Source organism: Miscanthus floridulus, chromosome 16, assembly GCF_019320115.1.
Source record: "Miscanthus floridulus cultivar M001 chromosome 16, ASM1932011v1, whole genome shotgun sequence".
Taxonomy (NCBI): domain Eukaryota; kingdom Viridiplantae; phylum Streptophyta; class Magnoliopsida; order Poales; family Poaceae; genus Miscanthus; species Miscanthus floridulus.
Window position 1 is genome coordinate 67,159,975 of NC_089595.1, and position 17,097 is coordinate 67,177,071.

At 46.2% G+C, this 17,097-nt stretch overlaps 1 protein-coding gene across 1 annotated transcript; it reads right to left on the reverse strand.

Annotated features, from left to right (window-relative positions):
• Positions 1-402: 402 nt before the first annotated feature.
• Positions 403-972, reverse strand: LOC136510770 (NRR repressor homolog 1-like). The gene has a single exon (XM_066505113.1). The coding sequence runs from the start codon at positions 970-972 to the stop codon at positions 403-405; it is 570 nt and encodes a 189-aa protein (XP_066361210.1).
• Between the last annotated feature and the right edge of the window lie 16,125 nt (positions 973-17,097).

Here is a 17,097-nt window from a genome sequence, read left to right on the forward strand (position 1 = left end):
ATCATATTCTTACCAAGATAAGTGGAAGCCCCAACAGCTAAGAATCCTAATGAACCTAGAAAAAGAATACAAGTCCAGGAAAAAATTACCTCTTTTTCGAGAACCTTTTAGAAGTTGTATCCATATGTGTTCTGATCGTCAATTCAAATTAGATATACTAAATCCAGTAGCGGTCAATTGAAATTGAGAGAATATGCTAAATGATTTTTACTTTACTTTTTTTTATTCTGAAATAGCCTTCGGTAGCTAGTCCTTAGAATGATACGTACTTACATCAGTAAGTAAATCAGAGTTAAAAATAGACACATTTACTGAAGGTAAGTTTAGCATGAGAATCCTCTCCAAGCATACATCACATGTTGTTCAATTCAATCCGACTAAGTAGTAACCGGTCAACACCGGTCATCCGCGCGCTGCGACGCGGAGACCGAGCTTATTCCCTCCGCGCGCTACTTCGTCTTCGTCGTGGCCGTCGTCGGCTGCGGCCACGGCGGCTCTCGCCCTGGCTGCGGCAGCGGGCCGCCTCGCAACGATGCCACTGGCGCCCTGGTTCATCACCGTGCTCCGCGCGTCGGTCGCGGCCGCGCCCTGCTTGACCTCCTCCTCGAAGTCCTCCAACCGGAACGCCGGCGTCCACGGCACCTCCGCCTCCCGCGCCCTCTTCCTGCCCTTGCCCCGGCCGGAAGCTGCTGGTCCGGTCCCGGCGCTGTACAAGCCCCTCAGGGCACGGATGTTGGCGAGGAGCGCGTAGAACCTCTCCACCTGCTCGTCGTCTTGGTCGTCGTCCTCGCCGCAGCTCTGATGAACCGCCGCAGAGCCGTCGGCGGCGTTGCCAGCGACGCCGGCAGCAGGCAATGGCGCCGGCTGCTGCTGCGGCTCCGGTGGATGTACCGACGCGCCGTCGCCGTCGCTGGCGGTGGCCCGTAGACGTAGAGCCTTCTTCGTCGTCTCTGCTCCAGCTACGCCACCCATCGCTAGGCTTGGTGAAAGCGTGGTGGGTGGAATTGTGAAGGAAAATGGACGGGAGTGTGTGGAACGGAAAGCTTTGTGTTGGTTGGTGCGGTTGGCAAGTGGTTAAATAGGGGCCGCGTCGGTTCACTAGTCACTACCAAGTGCTCAACTGCAGACCGGCGCACATCTCGTGAAGGCTCTACCGCAGCTCATTCAGAACTGGAGTAGACGAGTAGTGCAAGTGCAAGGCAGCCGATGGATTTATTACCAAGACTTGACCATTGTAGAGTACAACGCTACTAAATCCGTTTCAAATTATAGTTCGTTTAACTTTTTAGACTTGACCACTCGTCTTATTTAAAATTTTATGCTAAATATCGTTTCTTTTGTTGTGGCTTATTTTATTAACTAAAGTTCTTCAAAAATAATTTAAATTTAACTATGTTTGCACAAATGTTTTGAATAAAATGAGTAATTAAACTTGGGTTAAAAAAGTCAAACGAATTATAATTTATAACGAACGAAGTTTGTACTAACTTTTCTCAATAAAGAAAATTGTCCCTCCCTTTACATCGGCGTGCATCAGATCGCTCCTCATTTCCGAGTTCTTATTAGCCAGCCTCGGTGGAGAGTTTGTTTTAAAAAGACATAAATACGATGAGATATGGATAAAGCAACCATTTTTAATGATAATTTTAACTCTTTTAGTTTATATGGGCATTTAATTCTATGACCAAGCCAAGTGAGTTTTACCTACACATGGAACTCACGAATTCTTTTATCTTCGCAAATCTGTTGTCAAGTCATCAAAGAGTGACGAAGCTAAAGCAAATTATGAGGTGGTGTATTTGTCTCGTTGGTGCATAGAGTTACAGTAGAAATGCATATACGGTGAAATTTTAGGAAAAACCATTGTTTTCATAAAATTTGGGTGGTGCATCTGCACCCATTGGAATCTACATAGGTTTCTCTCCTGTCATAAAAAATATGTATGTGGCAACTTTATTAAGGGCCTGTTTGGCACAGCTCAACTTCACCAATGAAGTTTTTTTTTTGTAAAATAGATTCATGGGCAGCTTCTTATGTGAAGCTGAGCAGTTTTGCAAAAATTATTTGGTAAAACAGCTTCACACAGTAGACCAAAACAGCTTCACCTAGAATAATTACTATAATACCCTTAGGACCCGTTTAGATCCTTAGGGTTGAATTCATTTTAACAATTATAATTTAGACACATATTAATTAAGTTAATACGGTTGTATATGGATTATATTTATATATTATTATTGGCTATACGAGAGATACTTATGTGTTGCATTTCCATCATAGAGGAGTAAGTTGAAGAGCATGTTATAAGTTGTAAAATAGAAACATAGAACGATGATCAATAGAATCAATTTTTATCTCTCACTCTATAAATTTGAGATAGGCTTATACGTGAACTTTATGATATGCACCCGCTAGGGTTGAATCCCGATCTTTCGATGAGAGAAGGTGGATAACTCAATTTGGGGATGGAGATGACGTTCACGGTCCGACTACAGCCTTCCAAGCTGCGCCTTAGCAACCGATACACCACCTCCAATAGCCGTCGCGATCTTGTGGAGCACAATCAACCAAACCACTAGGGTAATTCCTGCAAGCAATCGAGGAACAAGCAAGAACAAGTAGAACAAGCAACTCAATTGCAAATATGGAGATGAAAAACCAATCTGAAATCACAAAGTTGGGGTTTTGAATCAAGTAGAACGGATGGTCTAGTCAACACACGCGTCTACAAGGAAGTAGCAATGGCTAAACTTTCAACAAAACAAAACCCAATCTGTTTGTGGCGGCTCTAATCCTTATTAATACCTAGGGGAACGACCAGGGGGTGTTGGGGTCGTTCTCCAACCCTAGGATGCGTCCCTAATGGACCCAACTTGATACATGGACCATCGGCCCAAAATAGGGTGATGCAGCACCAAAGGCAGAAAAGGTCCTGACGTGAAAACGACGACTACGGAAGCATCGGATAAGATATAGCCATGAGTCCAAATCCGTTGGAAAATAGACTTGATAAGCTTTCCAAAAAGTGCTAGAACGTCCCAATCCGAGTCCTTATGCGACCGTGGTGAACATCACAAGTTGGAGCTGTCCTGGAGTCCGAATCCAGCCCCAAAACGTGTTGGATTTGATCTCTTTCTTTCCTTGGACCAAAAGTGACGTGGTGTCCAGGTGGAGGACGTTAGGAATACATGGATTTGGTCCCCAATCAACTTCATTAACCTTCCATGCTTTCCATATGCAATCAAACCTTCCCTTGATCCATGTAAGTATTTCTGAAAATGACAACGAACACACATCATGGTGCAGCATCAATTCATCAAATGTATCAAATACAATCATGGTAAAGGATTGTTTCACCTGTGAATCAAAAGTTGCTAATGTGGTTGTATCCAGGCAGGTGATGTCCTCATCATTCTCCCCTTCTTGGCTGCAAGTCGTCCTCGACTTGCCCCAATGGCATTCAAAGGTGCTTGCTTTGATGTTGGAGCATGGAGCGACGACTATGCTGCATGGCCACAACCAGCAATGCTCCCCTTCTTTGGCCTTACCCTGTTGCATATTGGAAAAACTAGGAAAACTTTGCAAGACATTATTAGTGTTAGTGCAGCCCTCAATTTGATCTTGGTATTGTGGCCCAAAAGGATATTTTAGATTAGAGCAAATATAAACTTTATGCACCAAATATTCTCCTTTGCTGTCATATTTGCCAATTGCATGAAGCGAGCAATGATTAAAACTTGGCAAACCAGAATCAAATTTAAGTTTCTCTTTTAGACAATTTAGATTACACAGAATATCAAATTCAATATAACCCAAAGTATTTAAAGAGGACAGCAAGTTTAGTTCATCTTGTGCACATGTAATAGGATGAAAAAGCTTATCTTCAGCACATTTGTATGGTTCCAAACCAAAAGTATCACACTTATTCGCTACTTGTGGCATAGGAGTAAAAGAATCATCAGCACACAACTCCTCTTTATCACAAGGAACAACAAGTAATTCATTTTGTGACAAAGGAAAATCAGTAGTGGGTTCCACTATTTGTTGCTCTTCATTAGCATGCAGAGTGGACAAATTTTGGACATTATGGGTCACATCATTCTTGCAAGTATTCACAAATAATAGACTCTCCTTTTCAGCATTGAGAGCAAGACAAAACAATTGACCAATATGTTTGTATGATTTACTAATTAACAAGGTTCGAATTTCAGAATTGAGCCCTCTCATGAACCTACTCATAACATCTTCCATGCATTCATCTAATCCACCAAACATGATGCAAATCTTAAAATCATGGTAGTATTCTTTTACAGTCCTACTATCTTGCTTCAAGTTGTCTAATTTTGCAAGCAAATAATCAGCATAATATGAAGGAACGAATGCATCTCTAAAAAGAAATTTGAAGTCTTCCCAAGATTCTAGAACTTTGTTATGCCTACAAATGTGTTTCCATTCTAGTAAAGCATATTCAATCAAAACATTAGAGGCAATACAAATCTTTTGTTTCTCGGACAGGTCATGCTCATCAAATTCATTGTCTACTTTTAACTCCCAATCAATGTAAGCTTGAGGATCAAACTTACCATCATATAACGGCAAGTGTTGAATGATATCCTGAATATGAGGGTCTAGTTTCAACAGCTCAAAAATCTCCATATCACCTGCCATGATTAGTAGAAAACAAGAAACACAAAAAACAATATGTATCCTCCTATCAACTACTAGGATGTGTCGGTTGTAATTCTCTCAAACTCAACTTGTTAAAACAAGCCCTTACAAGTTCTTACCAAGCCAAACAGGAGGTGATGGCAACCAACAAGTCTACAACCATGGAATGAAGTGTATCGGTGCCGCAACAACAACACCTGTCAAGCTGTAGTCGAAATATGTGGAGCTATAGGTGGGCTAAAGCAAGGAAGTACTAGAACCACGTTAGTTGCAAGCAAATTGAACAAACGCTCAATGATGTTATTGTGCTGGTCCTAGGCTAGTACATGCTAGAGACGCGAGCCTAGACACAAACGAAGTCACTGAGCTGCAACAAAGAAGGATCCCAAGGAGAGGAATAACAACAAAAGAAAAATCCTTCTCTTCTTCTTTCTCTTTCTGTTCTTTCTTTCTTTCTTTCTTCTTGTCTTTCTTTTCTTTCTTTCTTTTCTTTCTTTCTTTCTTTCTTTCTTTCTTTCTTTTCTTTCTTTCTTTTCTTTCTTTTTCTTTCAAGTAGCACAAAGCTGAAATTTTGCAACAAGAGATAACAAGCTACTTATAGCAATTAAATGTATCCTTGGGAAGGGTGATTCAGTAGCAAAGTCAAACCAGTGGCTGTTTTGCAAAACCAGGAGATGCGCAAATCTCCAGGGCGATTACGAAGCGCTCAAAATGAATTTAGGAGCAATGTCAGATCTGTTGGAAAGAGCACAAGTTAAGGTTTCCAGATTATATTTAAACTCCTTATTCGGACTCCTGACAAAGGAAATATGGTGCTTTTCTTTTCAGGATAAAACAGGACTCCGAATCAAATTCTACCTTGATCTTGTTGGATTTCCTTTTTGTAGATGGAAATATGGACGTGGATGAAACCTCCAAGGACGTGGCTAGGATAATGGTGGTAAACAAAACAAAGGAATTTGGAAATCCACTCGGATTCGTAGAGAGAAACAAATAAACTCAAATCTGCGATGGTGACAGAAACGTGACTAGAACTCGAAACTCTAAACGACTAGACGCTAAGACCAGCAACTTGACACGACGATGCAACCGTTAATTCAATAAGCCCTAACTAAGCAGTAATAGTATTAAGCTCAAAGGGTTTTTGGGATTATGAAGAACTAATCTACTAATTTTGTTTTGGCTTTTTCTGGACTACAGGAGATTAAAAACAACAAAGAACTGGAAGTCTCTCACAGATCAACCTTGCTCTGATACCAACTGATATGCACCCGCTAGGGTTGAATCCCGATCTTTCGATGAGAGAAGGTGGATAACTCAATTTAGGGATGGAGATGACGTTCACGGTCCGACTACAGCCTTCCAAGCTGCGCCTTAGCAACCGATACACCACCTCCAATAGCCGTCGCGATCTTGTGGAGCACGATCAACCAAACCACTAGGGTAATTCCTGCAAGCAATCGAGGAACAAGCAAGAACAAGTAGAACAAGCAACTCAATTGCAAATATGGAGATGAAAAACCAATCTGAAATCACAAAGTTGGGGTTTTGAATCAAGTAGAACGGATGGTCTAGTCAACACACGCGTCTACAAGGAAGTAGCAATGGCTAAACTTTCAACAAAACAAAACCCAATCTGTTTGTGGCGGCTCTAATCCTTATTAATACCTAGGGGAACGACCAGGGGGTGTTGGGGTCGTTCTCCAACCCTAGGATGCGTCCCTAATGGACCCAACTTGATACATGGACCATCGGCCCAAAATAGGGTGATGCAGCACCAAAGGCAGAAAAGGTCCTGACGTGAAAACGACGACTACGGAAGCATCGGATAAGATATAGCCATGAGTCCAAATCCGTTGGAAAATAGACTTGATAAGCTTTCCAAAAAGTGCTAGAACGTCCCAATCCGAGTCCTTATGCGACCGTGGTGAACATCACAAGTTGGAGCTGTCCTGGAGTCCGAATCCAGCCCCAAAACGTGTTGGATTTGATCTCTTTCTTTCCTTGGACCAAAAGTGACGTGGTGTCCAGGTGGAGGACGTTAGGAATACATGGATTTGGTCCCCAATCAACTTCATTAACCTTCCATGCTTTCCATATGCAATCAAACCTTCCCTTGATCCATGTAAGTATTTCTGAAAATGACAACGAACACACATCATGGTGCAGCATCAATTCATCAAATGTATCAAATACAATCATGGTAAAGGATTGTTTCACCTGTGAATCAAAAGTTGCTAATGTGGTTGTATCCAGGCAGGTAATGTCCTCATCACTTTAGAAAGTGGTGGAATATTAAATTGTAAACCATATAGCCTAATTTATTAAGTAAATTTTAATTAGTCCGGGTAAAAGGATCTGGACGGCTCCTTAGCCTTTTTTTTTTCTTCCTGGTCTTCTTCCTACGCATCCCAGGATTCGCAACGGCGCCCGCACCTCGCGCCCATGAGCAACCACGGCGGCGCCCCTCCCGGCTGCCCACGCTCCAGCGGCGGCGTATCTCCGGCGGCCCGCGCCCCCACGGCGGCGTCCCTCTCGGCAGCTCGCGCCCCCACACGGCAGCCTCTCCCGGCGGCCCGCGCCCGGCCAAGGCTGCGCCTGCGCGCCCTTGGTAGACCCGCCCCGGCGGCCGCGCCTGCAACGACCTGGCGAACGCGCTCGCCCCGTGCCCCCAGCGGCCGCGGCAGCTTGGGCCCCAGTGGCGGCAGTGGTCTAGCTAGGCGGTGGCGCGCTCATGCCCGGCGGGGGCGGTGCTCCGGCCAGGCGGTGGCGCGCTGGTGTGCTCGCGCTCCGGGCAGGCGGCGGTGCCGGCGCCCTGGCCCGGCTCGACGACGACGCCGCGCCATGGCTCGGTCTGGTCGCCTGGCGGGGCCAAATTGGAGATCGATGCATGCTAGGGCCCACTGATGGCAGGGGAAGCTTAGATAACTATTATTTTTAGTTTTATCTCAACTCATGTTTTCGTGAGAGGAGGATAAATAGCCTGTTCGGTTGGCTGGTTTATATTGTTGCTAGTTTATGAAGAAGTACTGCTGGCTGATTTGTGTGAGAGAAAAATATTGTTCCAGCTAAAAATTTACGATCATTTACGACAAGCCACAGTCAAACGAACATGCTCAAAAATAGCTTCACCTATTAAGTTATTTTGAAAATAAATATTTAGAAAAAAAAACAGCTCACAACAGTTGCCCTAAGTACACATAGGCCCGTTCGTTTCGCTGAAAAAAACAAGTCGAAATACTATTTTAGCTAATTTGTTGCTAGAGAAAAATACTGTTTCGCCTAAAACAACAAGTTAAAAAAGACGGATTATAAAAGAAGTTAAGGCCATAAAATATTGATATGACAGTTTGAATGGAGTTATCTAAACCAGACATTTGAATAACTATTTCAACACGACATGTGCTACCCATAAATTCATTAATAACAGCTCATCCGTACGAACACCTTTTTCATTCCAGGCCTAGGCTAGCAATTTGCATTCCTGAGCGAGGAAGAAAACGAACGAACAGCTTAATCCGCCGTGACTGCGCTACTCAATACTGTACTTTAGGATTTGGGCACAAACCATGGGAGTATAGCACAATTCATCTGTTGGCCTGCACGAACATGTTTTATCATGATTCGAAAAAAAATGTTCTATCATGACCGCGCGCGCTGTCTCTTTTGATGATTTTAGTGCTAGTGCCTTCACCGATAGAGACACTGCATGCAGCTGAGCTATGGCCCGTTCGCGTGCCCTTAAACCTGTCTTGTTTCATTTTTTTATCTGAAATAGTGTTTTTTTCTCATAATTTTTTTTAGATTTATCCAGATTCCTCCAGAATCTCTCTAAGCCAACGGGGCCTATTTCTCCGATGTCCTACACACTTGGACCTGGTCGACCTTCTTGCAGTTTATTAATGCTCCACTGTTATAGAGTTATGATTCCTAATTGCTCCGGTGCTGAAGGTATGCATGGCACCAGCTGCACTCCAATAGTGTGCCCCGGCCGGACGTGCCAAAAGTAAACGAAGGAGCAGTAAAAGAAAATAGGAATTTGAATAGGTTATCCAACATGTTTTTGTTTGATAAAATCTATTTCCCAACCATCAAGCACGGCAGTCCAATTTAAAACCATGAACTACGAAACCGGATACCGGATGCTCTTCAACTGTACAAATTAGGTCAACTAACTGGTATCAAAGGTGATTTTCTATTTAAAAAATAAAAACCTAGTTTAATTTCTAGAAATCAGTACTAATCTTTTTCTAAAAGCATTATCTATTTGTCCATGTTCTATTTGAAGTTATTTGAATTTTATTTGTTTATGTTCCTAGTGCTTCGTTGCTAGTACACATGCTTGTTAATTATTAAAATTGTCATCTTGTGCTCTGCTTGATGTTGATTGCATGATGTTTGTGACACGTACTTGTTTCAAACCTATAACACAATCAGGCACTAAACATAAAGTAAAGCTCTATCCATGTAATGCCTAAATAGATTCAATACAAACATGGTTGGTGGTATCTTTCACATATTTCTATTCACTCATAGTCTGCGAGATCCTCTTGGTTAATCTCCAGATCTGATATACTGCAAAACGATAATTTAAATAAACAATAAGCATAACTATAAGCAATAAAACAATAGGAATAGAAATCAATAAGGTGCAAATACCTAAATAGATCGCTCACATATAAATATTTTTTTAGAACAATATTGTTACTAGTTTCATATTTTTTAGTTAAAATAAATTATTTATGAATTTTAGAGAATAGGTTTATCTTATTATTTTTAAAAACCATCTTTGAAACCAGCTAGAGGTCCAAATCTGTCTAGTTTCAAAAGTTGGATGACATCTAGTACCCAGTTTCACACTATAGAAACAGAATTCACACCGTCGCATACATTGTGACGCCTCGCTAGTTACATGACTTCTTTTAACTCTTCTATCTCCCACTTTTTTAGCCTCCAAGAATGATGTCATGCATCTTGGCTCTTTGGCTCATGGGGCATTGGAGGAGCTTCACCGCACTAGAGCAATCAGACCCATTCCCATTCAACACAATGACAGTTAACCCGCTAGTGACCATGGATTGGTATACTTCGACTCGGGCGCCAGCTGTCACATGGTGTTCAATTGAGTGTTCGGCTGGAATGAAATAAAGCACTGTTTATACTGAAAAATACTGTTTATGCTGAAATTTTGTGAAAGAAAAATACTGCTTCGGCTGAAAAAAAACAAGCCGAACTTGCTCAGCCGATCAAGCCACAACATTGGTATGCTCCCTGTTTCCTACTCTCACTCCATGTCCACACTCTATTATCATTCGCTCTGTTCGTTTGACTGATAAATCATGACTAAAAATACTGTTGGCTAATTTGTTATAAGAGAAAAATACTATTTATTGACTAAAAAAGTATGACTTATAAATCAAGCGAACAGGACGATTGTCAGCCAGGGTCCTCGTTGCTTCCCATAATTTCTAGCGGCATCACTTCTTTCTCTGTTAGGTTGCTACCCAGTGGTCCTCTCACTTACGCTATGTTCTTGTATCGCCTTTCATCATTAAAATTTTAATAGTTGTTTGCTAATTCACCATAGATAATAACTATTTCAACTTATTCGTGATGCAACATAAAAAATAAAAGAGAAGACAGAGACCGATAAGACACCAGCAGTAATACTGTAATAGTAAATGATCCTGCTTGGGGGACTTCTTTTTTAGGGGAAAAAGAGGACTTATTTTCTGTTGTTATTGAAAGCATGTAAATTAAAAGGTTTTCTCAAGAAGACCGTGACCTTGGATATTTCTTGTTTTCGCTTTCTCTCGTCACAGAGTGACAAGGACTCATCTTCCGTTGAATTTACTTTGCTGCATCTAACGTGTCGGGTATCGATACTAGGATACCCGAAAGTTAGCGTCCATACTGATTTTTTCAGATGGTTCGAGACGTATTACAAGGTCTTGTCCAATCACAAGGCTGCAGGTTCCGTCTCGTCCGACCTTGAGGCCGTGGGCTCTGTCTCGCCCGACTCCTTAGGTGCGGGCCTCGTCTCGCTCGACCTTAAGGACGCGGGTTCTGTCTCACTCAAGGCTGCGGGCTCCGTCTCGCTCGACCTCGAGGCCGCGGGCTCCGTCTCGCCTGTCCACTTGGGTGCGGGTTCCGTCTCGTCCGACGGGGACCCATACCGTCGCCAACCACTTCAGGTCCAAACGTATGGCCCTAGGTCAAAACTCTGATGCCAGAGAAGAGGCTGACACGCCTCGATGTAACCTATGGCTATGACCGGTCATACTTAGGGATTCACATCAAAAACAGTGTCGGGCGTGCCGGTGCTGTTCTGCCTAATCCTCGTACGGACGCTGACAGACGCGTTAGTTCACTACGACGTCCGCCGGGACGGAGTGGAACACCATGACCGACAGATGACGCCTGCGCATGGCACCAGTGACGAACAGGGCCGCGACATGGAGCCATCCCTGTTGACATCTACAGGATCGGCGCGATCCGCATGAAGAAGAAGAAGGACCCGGCAACCCTGAAAGCCTTTTTTCTCTCTCATTCTTCTTCTTTTCCTCCTCTGTAACCCTAGTTTTTTCTTCGCCTATAAAGGGGAAGCAGGGCGCCCCCATGAAAGTAGGGATCGGGACACAAGAGCACGACACGAGCACACGGCTGGGTGGCAAGCGAGCTCTCAGCAACCGTTCACTCCTTCCACTAGAGACTTGGGATCCTCTCCCTCTCTCGCATGTTTGTAACCCCTACTGCAAACCAAGTGCCGGTAATTCGAGCAACAGCGAACTGGACGTAGAGACGTTCCGTCTGAACCAGTATAAACACTTATGTCCTCCTAGCACACCATCCGAGCCAGACGCGCAAATTCTAATTTACCCGTCAGTGGTCCGAAAACACCGACACGAAGTTACCCAAGCGCCCGGGGTGTTTGATCCAGGGACTAAAGTTTAATAGATATCATATCAGGTATTTAGATAATAATTAGAAAGACTAAATATAAGTCTAATTAGACTTAATAGATTCGTCTTGTAAATTAGATAGTTTTAATCTAAATAATTAGTTTTATAATTAGTCTACATTTAATACTCTAAATTAGTGTCACACATCTGATGTCACGGGACTAAATTTTAACAGGAACCAAAAACCATCCGACGTAACGGTGCCGACGTCACATCCCATCCTGCCCGTGGAAACGACGGCGACTCCTCCAAATTATCAGCAACGGCCTGGCCGCTGTGCGCTTACGCCAGACACCGGGTCGACGGCTGGACGCGACGGCGACGAAACACAGCACCGAACATTTCATATTTCTACCACAAAGTACAGCCCTAGCCCCTAGAGTAGTTGCCGAAATGACGTTGTGGCGGTGGCGTCAGCACGGTGCCGTCACGGCGCACGCGCCACATGTCACCCGCCCCATGCATGGTGCCCTGCTGCCCGGGTCGCCGTTGAACGTTGGGCCGCAGCCCGGAGCAAGCGGCCGTACGACGGCGTCCTCGCTCGCTCCCCGGCATGGCGCCGGTGATGTGAGTACGTCGTGACAAAAAGCGGCCGCCGACCGGTGGCCAGTGGGCAGGCGGTGGTCCGGCGCCGGAGGCTGGATCTCGCGTAGCACAGGCGTGGCGTGGGTCACGATCGCCCGGCGACACGGCGGCGGTGCTGCAATGAAATGCAACGCGGCAAACACTGGTGGTCCATGGCATTGGATTCGGCTCGCCTGTGTCCATTCGGCGACCCATTATTTGGCCGTGTTGTGCGTGCCCCGGCAAGTCTCTGATGAAATCATGAGTCATGGCCCCGTCGATGGGGATGGGAGCGTGTGAACACCCCGGACCGACAGCGGCTCCAATCATATGGCCTTCTTCGCTACCTGCGCGTGGTACGCAACTTGGTAGATTTGGTTTGAGTTGTCGACCCATGATTCCCTCTTACTAATTTACAGTGCAGTAGTACATTTTTGCAGTTCATTACAGTGTAATGTAAATGGTGGATCTATCATAAACTAATAAAAATACTAAATAATATGTCGTACGAGGGATTTCATCCAATTCTAACAAATACTAGTACCACCTTGGTCCACGTTGTTGGTTCCAAGTAAAATTTCATCATTTATCGCCAACTTATTTGCTTATTCTCTCTCTGTACGTAGAAGGTCTGCTTGAGGCTGCTTTACGAGCACCATTTTCGGGCATATTTGGGACTACTCCGTTCCGCGTTTTTGAGCCAAACAAATACAGCTCCACAAGCTCTGTTCTTGGATGGAAAAAAGGTAGAGTTATGAGAACATCTAAAGAGATGCTCTAGAAACTCTAGTTTTTTATGGGCATGCTCCACGATAGAGTTTGTGTAGCAGGCCCTTAAGTGCTCTGACAACTATGTTGTAAAACCAAAGTCGAAAATGTGGTGCAAATCCATGACTTTGGTGGTAGGCCAATTAAATGGAGAAGAAGAGGGAGGAAGTCAAGAGTTCAAACATTCGGCATGTTCGCTTGTTGGTTTCAGCCAGCCCAAACCAGCCAGCCAACAGTGTTTTTCTCTCACAATAAACCAGCACCAGCCAGCCCAAACCAGCCCAGAAACCAACCAGCGAACAGGCCGATTGTAGTAACATGTATCCATTCAGTGTCTTCTTTTATAAAAGGGGAATCACTTTCAGCTGATGTAAGAAGTGAAACAAGCAAGAAAGTGAATAACAGAGAACTCCCATTCCCTCTCACTCTGTGTCCCTGTGTTCTTGTGCCTAGAACTCAATTTCTCAACAAACTTTACCTTTTTTCCTGGAGCAGAGTTTGTAGAGCCACACCAGTTTAGCTGAACGTGGAGCGGAGCTAAAAACGTAGAGTGAAACAGTCACAAACAAAACCATATATATAGACTACTCTTATTTTTAGCAGAAACCAACACACATAAGCATAAGTACTAACTTTAGTAAAAAAAATACTCAGACACATTTGACTTTATAAGATCTTCGATACTTATCTTTTATCGTTAATACCTTCTGCAATGTGTCGATGCGAAAAGTGACCAACAAGTAAATATTTATAGTTTTGCCGTGCGTTGTGATCGGATGTGGCCTAGTACTCAATGACAGATGATTTATACTGGTACAGGCAACGTGCCCTACGTTCAGTTTCAGTCGGTCGGTGACTTTGTTCCTGAGCCTAGGTGCTCGAAGTTTGCTGTGGGGTTACAAACGAGTAGGAATGAGAAGGGGTTGTCAGTGTTTCGAACAAACACTGGCAAGTAAATTTATAATTGACGCGCGTTAGGCCCGGATGGTGCACTAAAGGACACGAGGATTATACTGGTTCGGGCAGAATGTCCCTACGTCCAGTTTGCTACGGCTGCTCGTGTTATTAGTGCCGAAAATGGTTCGTAGTAGGGGGTACAAAACAGTTGAGAGAGGGACGAGTCCCAAGTCTCTGATTGAATGACCAAAAAGGTTGCCGAGAGCTTGGTCGCTGCTCAGCTGTCTTTGTTGTGTCGTGTGTGTGTTCTACTTATCTGTCAAGAGTCGGTTCCGTTTGTTCGAGGAAGCACCTCCCCTTTTATAGATGAAGGGGACGGCTTTACAAGTGAGAGGGAAAGGGTGTGTATGCTATCGAGCCTTGTTGTCCACGTCTATCGAGTCTTGTTGCCCATACCGACGGGTACTAGATAATGGTAGGCGTCTACAACACTGTCGATGCCATTGTAGAATGTCAGGATGGCTACAGAGTACTGCTCCGCGAAGGGTATGGACTCTGGTACAGTGGTTTTGACTTATGAGCCTTGCCCTGCCTTTCTTCGCACGCCGTCTAGTTCCTATGAGCCCCGGTCGAAGGGACGCGGGGGTCAGAGTCAGAAGTAGCGCTTTGGGCAAGGCTTTTCGATTGGAGAGGACGTCCGGAGGCCGAAGCGAGCGCTCCGATCTGTTGGGCCCAAGGGGTCGTGGAACGGGCGCCGCTCCTTTGGGACCACGGCGTGGTGACAGTACATCCGTCCTTGTAGAGGGCGCGGGTCTCTCTCTGGACCGTAGTGGTTGTCACATGTCTATGTTAGGTTCCGTGTATGAGGGCTGAAGGCGGCGCCTACAATACTATTTGGACTTTGCAATGCCGGAATGGTCTAAAGCACCTATCCCGTCGTACCCTAGCGGTACTTTTCCTGCCGCGGTGCAGGGCATGGTCCTTGGTGCTGTGTTTGACCTGAATGTCAAGTCGTACCCTATGCTCATCCTTATGATAGAGCAGGGCGTACTTGTAGGGCGAGGCAGAGTCTGCCCTTGGCCGTCGGGCGAGGCGGAGCCTAGCCCTCGAGGGTCGGACGAGGTGGATTCTACCCTCGGCCGTCGGGTGAGGCGGAGCCTGTCCTCGGCCATCGGGCGAAGCGGAGCCTAGCCCTCGGGGGTCGGGCGAGGCAGAGTCTGGCCCTCGAGGGTTAGGCGAGGCGGAGTTTGACCCTCGGGGGTCGGGTGAGGCAGAGTCTGACCCTCGGGGGTCGGGCGAGGTGGAACCAGTCTCTTGTCGTTTTGGACAATAGACGCAGTAACATTCTTGTCTGATTAGGAGTGTCAACGTCCGATGGTTTATCAGTTCCACCTCATCGGGTCCCCTAGTATTAGGTCCCCGACAGTAGCCCCCAAGCCCCCTGGGTGATTTGGGAGAATTGCCTCGGACCCTTTGCGGGTAAGGCTATGATGTTTGGCTTCGTCAACCGGAAAGCTTCAAGGGAACCCTGATGTCCCGCTTGCAGGGATTTTGTCTAGGGTTAGCCTGGTTGGGGTTCGACTTCGGATCGAGGCTTGGTTAATGCTCATGTACCTGGGCTCCGGTTGCTTACGGGCCCATCTTCTGTTGGGTTGGTCATCGAGACTGTTGGGCCAATCCCTAGATGTTCTAGACCCAGGTGGGCCAGAGAAGAAGCGTTCTGACCCATGTCCCATCTGTGGGAAAGGAGTTTGGTCTGCTTGGGAAGGCGAACCATCCAGCGTAGTTTTTGCGGGAAAGGATAGGGATCATGGGCGCGTATCCCGCGAGGTGACGCGGCGGTGCGTGTGGTAGGCCCAGAGATCGAGGCAGATGGTTGCGCTTCTCACATCCGTCGCCCCTATAAAACCACGGGGTCCGCCCCTAGGGTTCCGTACTTTGCCTTTTTGCCTTCGCATCGCCAACCTCCACCATCAATCGCTAGAGCCTCCGACACGCGCACTGCTCCCACCGTTAAACTCATCGCTGCCTTCTTCCCCGTGCTGCTCCCGATGTCACAATGGACCCGGGGTACAAATCCACCATCTCCCCTCAGCGCTTAGAGGGCCTCGTCCGCTAAGGCCTTCTTCACCCGTTGACTGCCGCCAAGGAGTGGCGGCTGCTTGGTGAAGAGGAGGAACCGGAGCCGCCCGAAGGGTACGTCGTGTCTTTTGCCCACTTCCATGAGCGGGGATTCACCATGCTCGCCCATCAGTTCCTTCGGGGACTGATGGACTACTACCAGGTGGAGCTTCAACACCTTACCCCCAATGGGATCCAGCACATTGTGGCATTCGTCGCCTTGTGCGAGGGGTTTTTGGGGATCAGTCCCCACTTTGACCTGTGGCGGTATCTCTTCGCCGTCAATCTTTTGAAGAGGCGGGCCGGGAAGCAAGAGCTACACGCGCCGGTGGGGTGCGCCAGCATCCACCTCTGTAGCAACCGGGCAGGAGCATACCCATTAATGCGTCTGTCCACCTCCAACAAGGGGTGGCATTCACAATGGTTCTATGTCAAGAATGACCCGCCGCCCCCTTGCCAGCTTTCACAGGGCGCTACATCATGGAGACCCCAGGGTTGTGGCGGTGGGGTGTCATGGGCAAGGAGAAGAAGCACCTTAACGACGTTCTTACCACCCTCCGAAGTCTGAAGGAGAGGGGTGTGAAGGGTTCGGGGATTATCGGCGCCTACCATGCGAGGAGGGTTGCACCGCTGATGGCGTGCGCGCTTCCCCTGTATCAGATGGTGCCCGGGGCGTCATTCAAAGGGACGGTGCTTTTCGACGAAGCGCTCTCTCCCTCTGAAGTGGCGCAATGCATTAAGGAGGCGATGGAGCCCATGAAGGACTCTGTTGGCACCGTCCTTGACTTCGTGTATCCGGTGACAGGGCATCCCCCAATGTGGCCAGAACCGGGGTTTATTGAATTCATAAGTTTCCTTTCCCCATGCTTTTCTTTTTCATTTGAATTTCCAACCTCCTGATGCTAACCTCGGGATAGCAGGACCAACTGTGGGGACTATTCTTCAAAGACAGCCCAGCTCCGCTACCAAAGGACCCGACCCGGACGGCAATGAACCATGCCATGGCCAGTTGGGACAAGAGGATGAGGGAGCTTGTGAAGAAAAAGGTGATATGGAGGCAGCAAGCTCGAGATCGAGGAGAGGAGACTGGTAGTGAAGATGATGACGATGACGACGA

What these genes read in the sequence shown, in the direction of transcription:
- LOC136510770 (XM_066505113.1), bottom strand. Translation starts at nt 972, where the DNA reads ATGGGTGGCGTAGCTGGAGCAGAGACGACGAAGAAGGCTCTACGTCTA.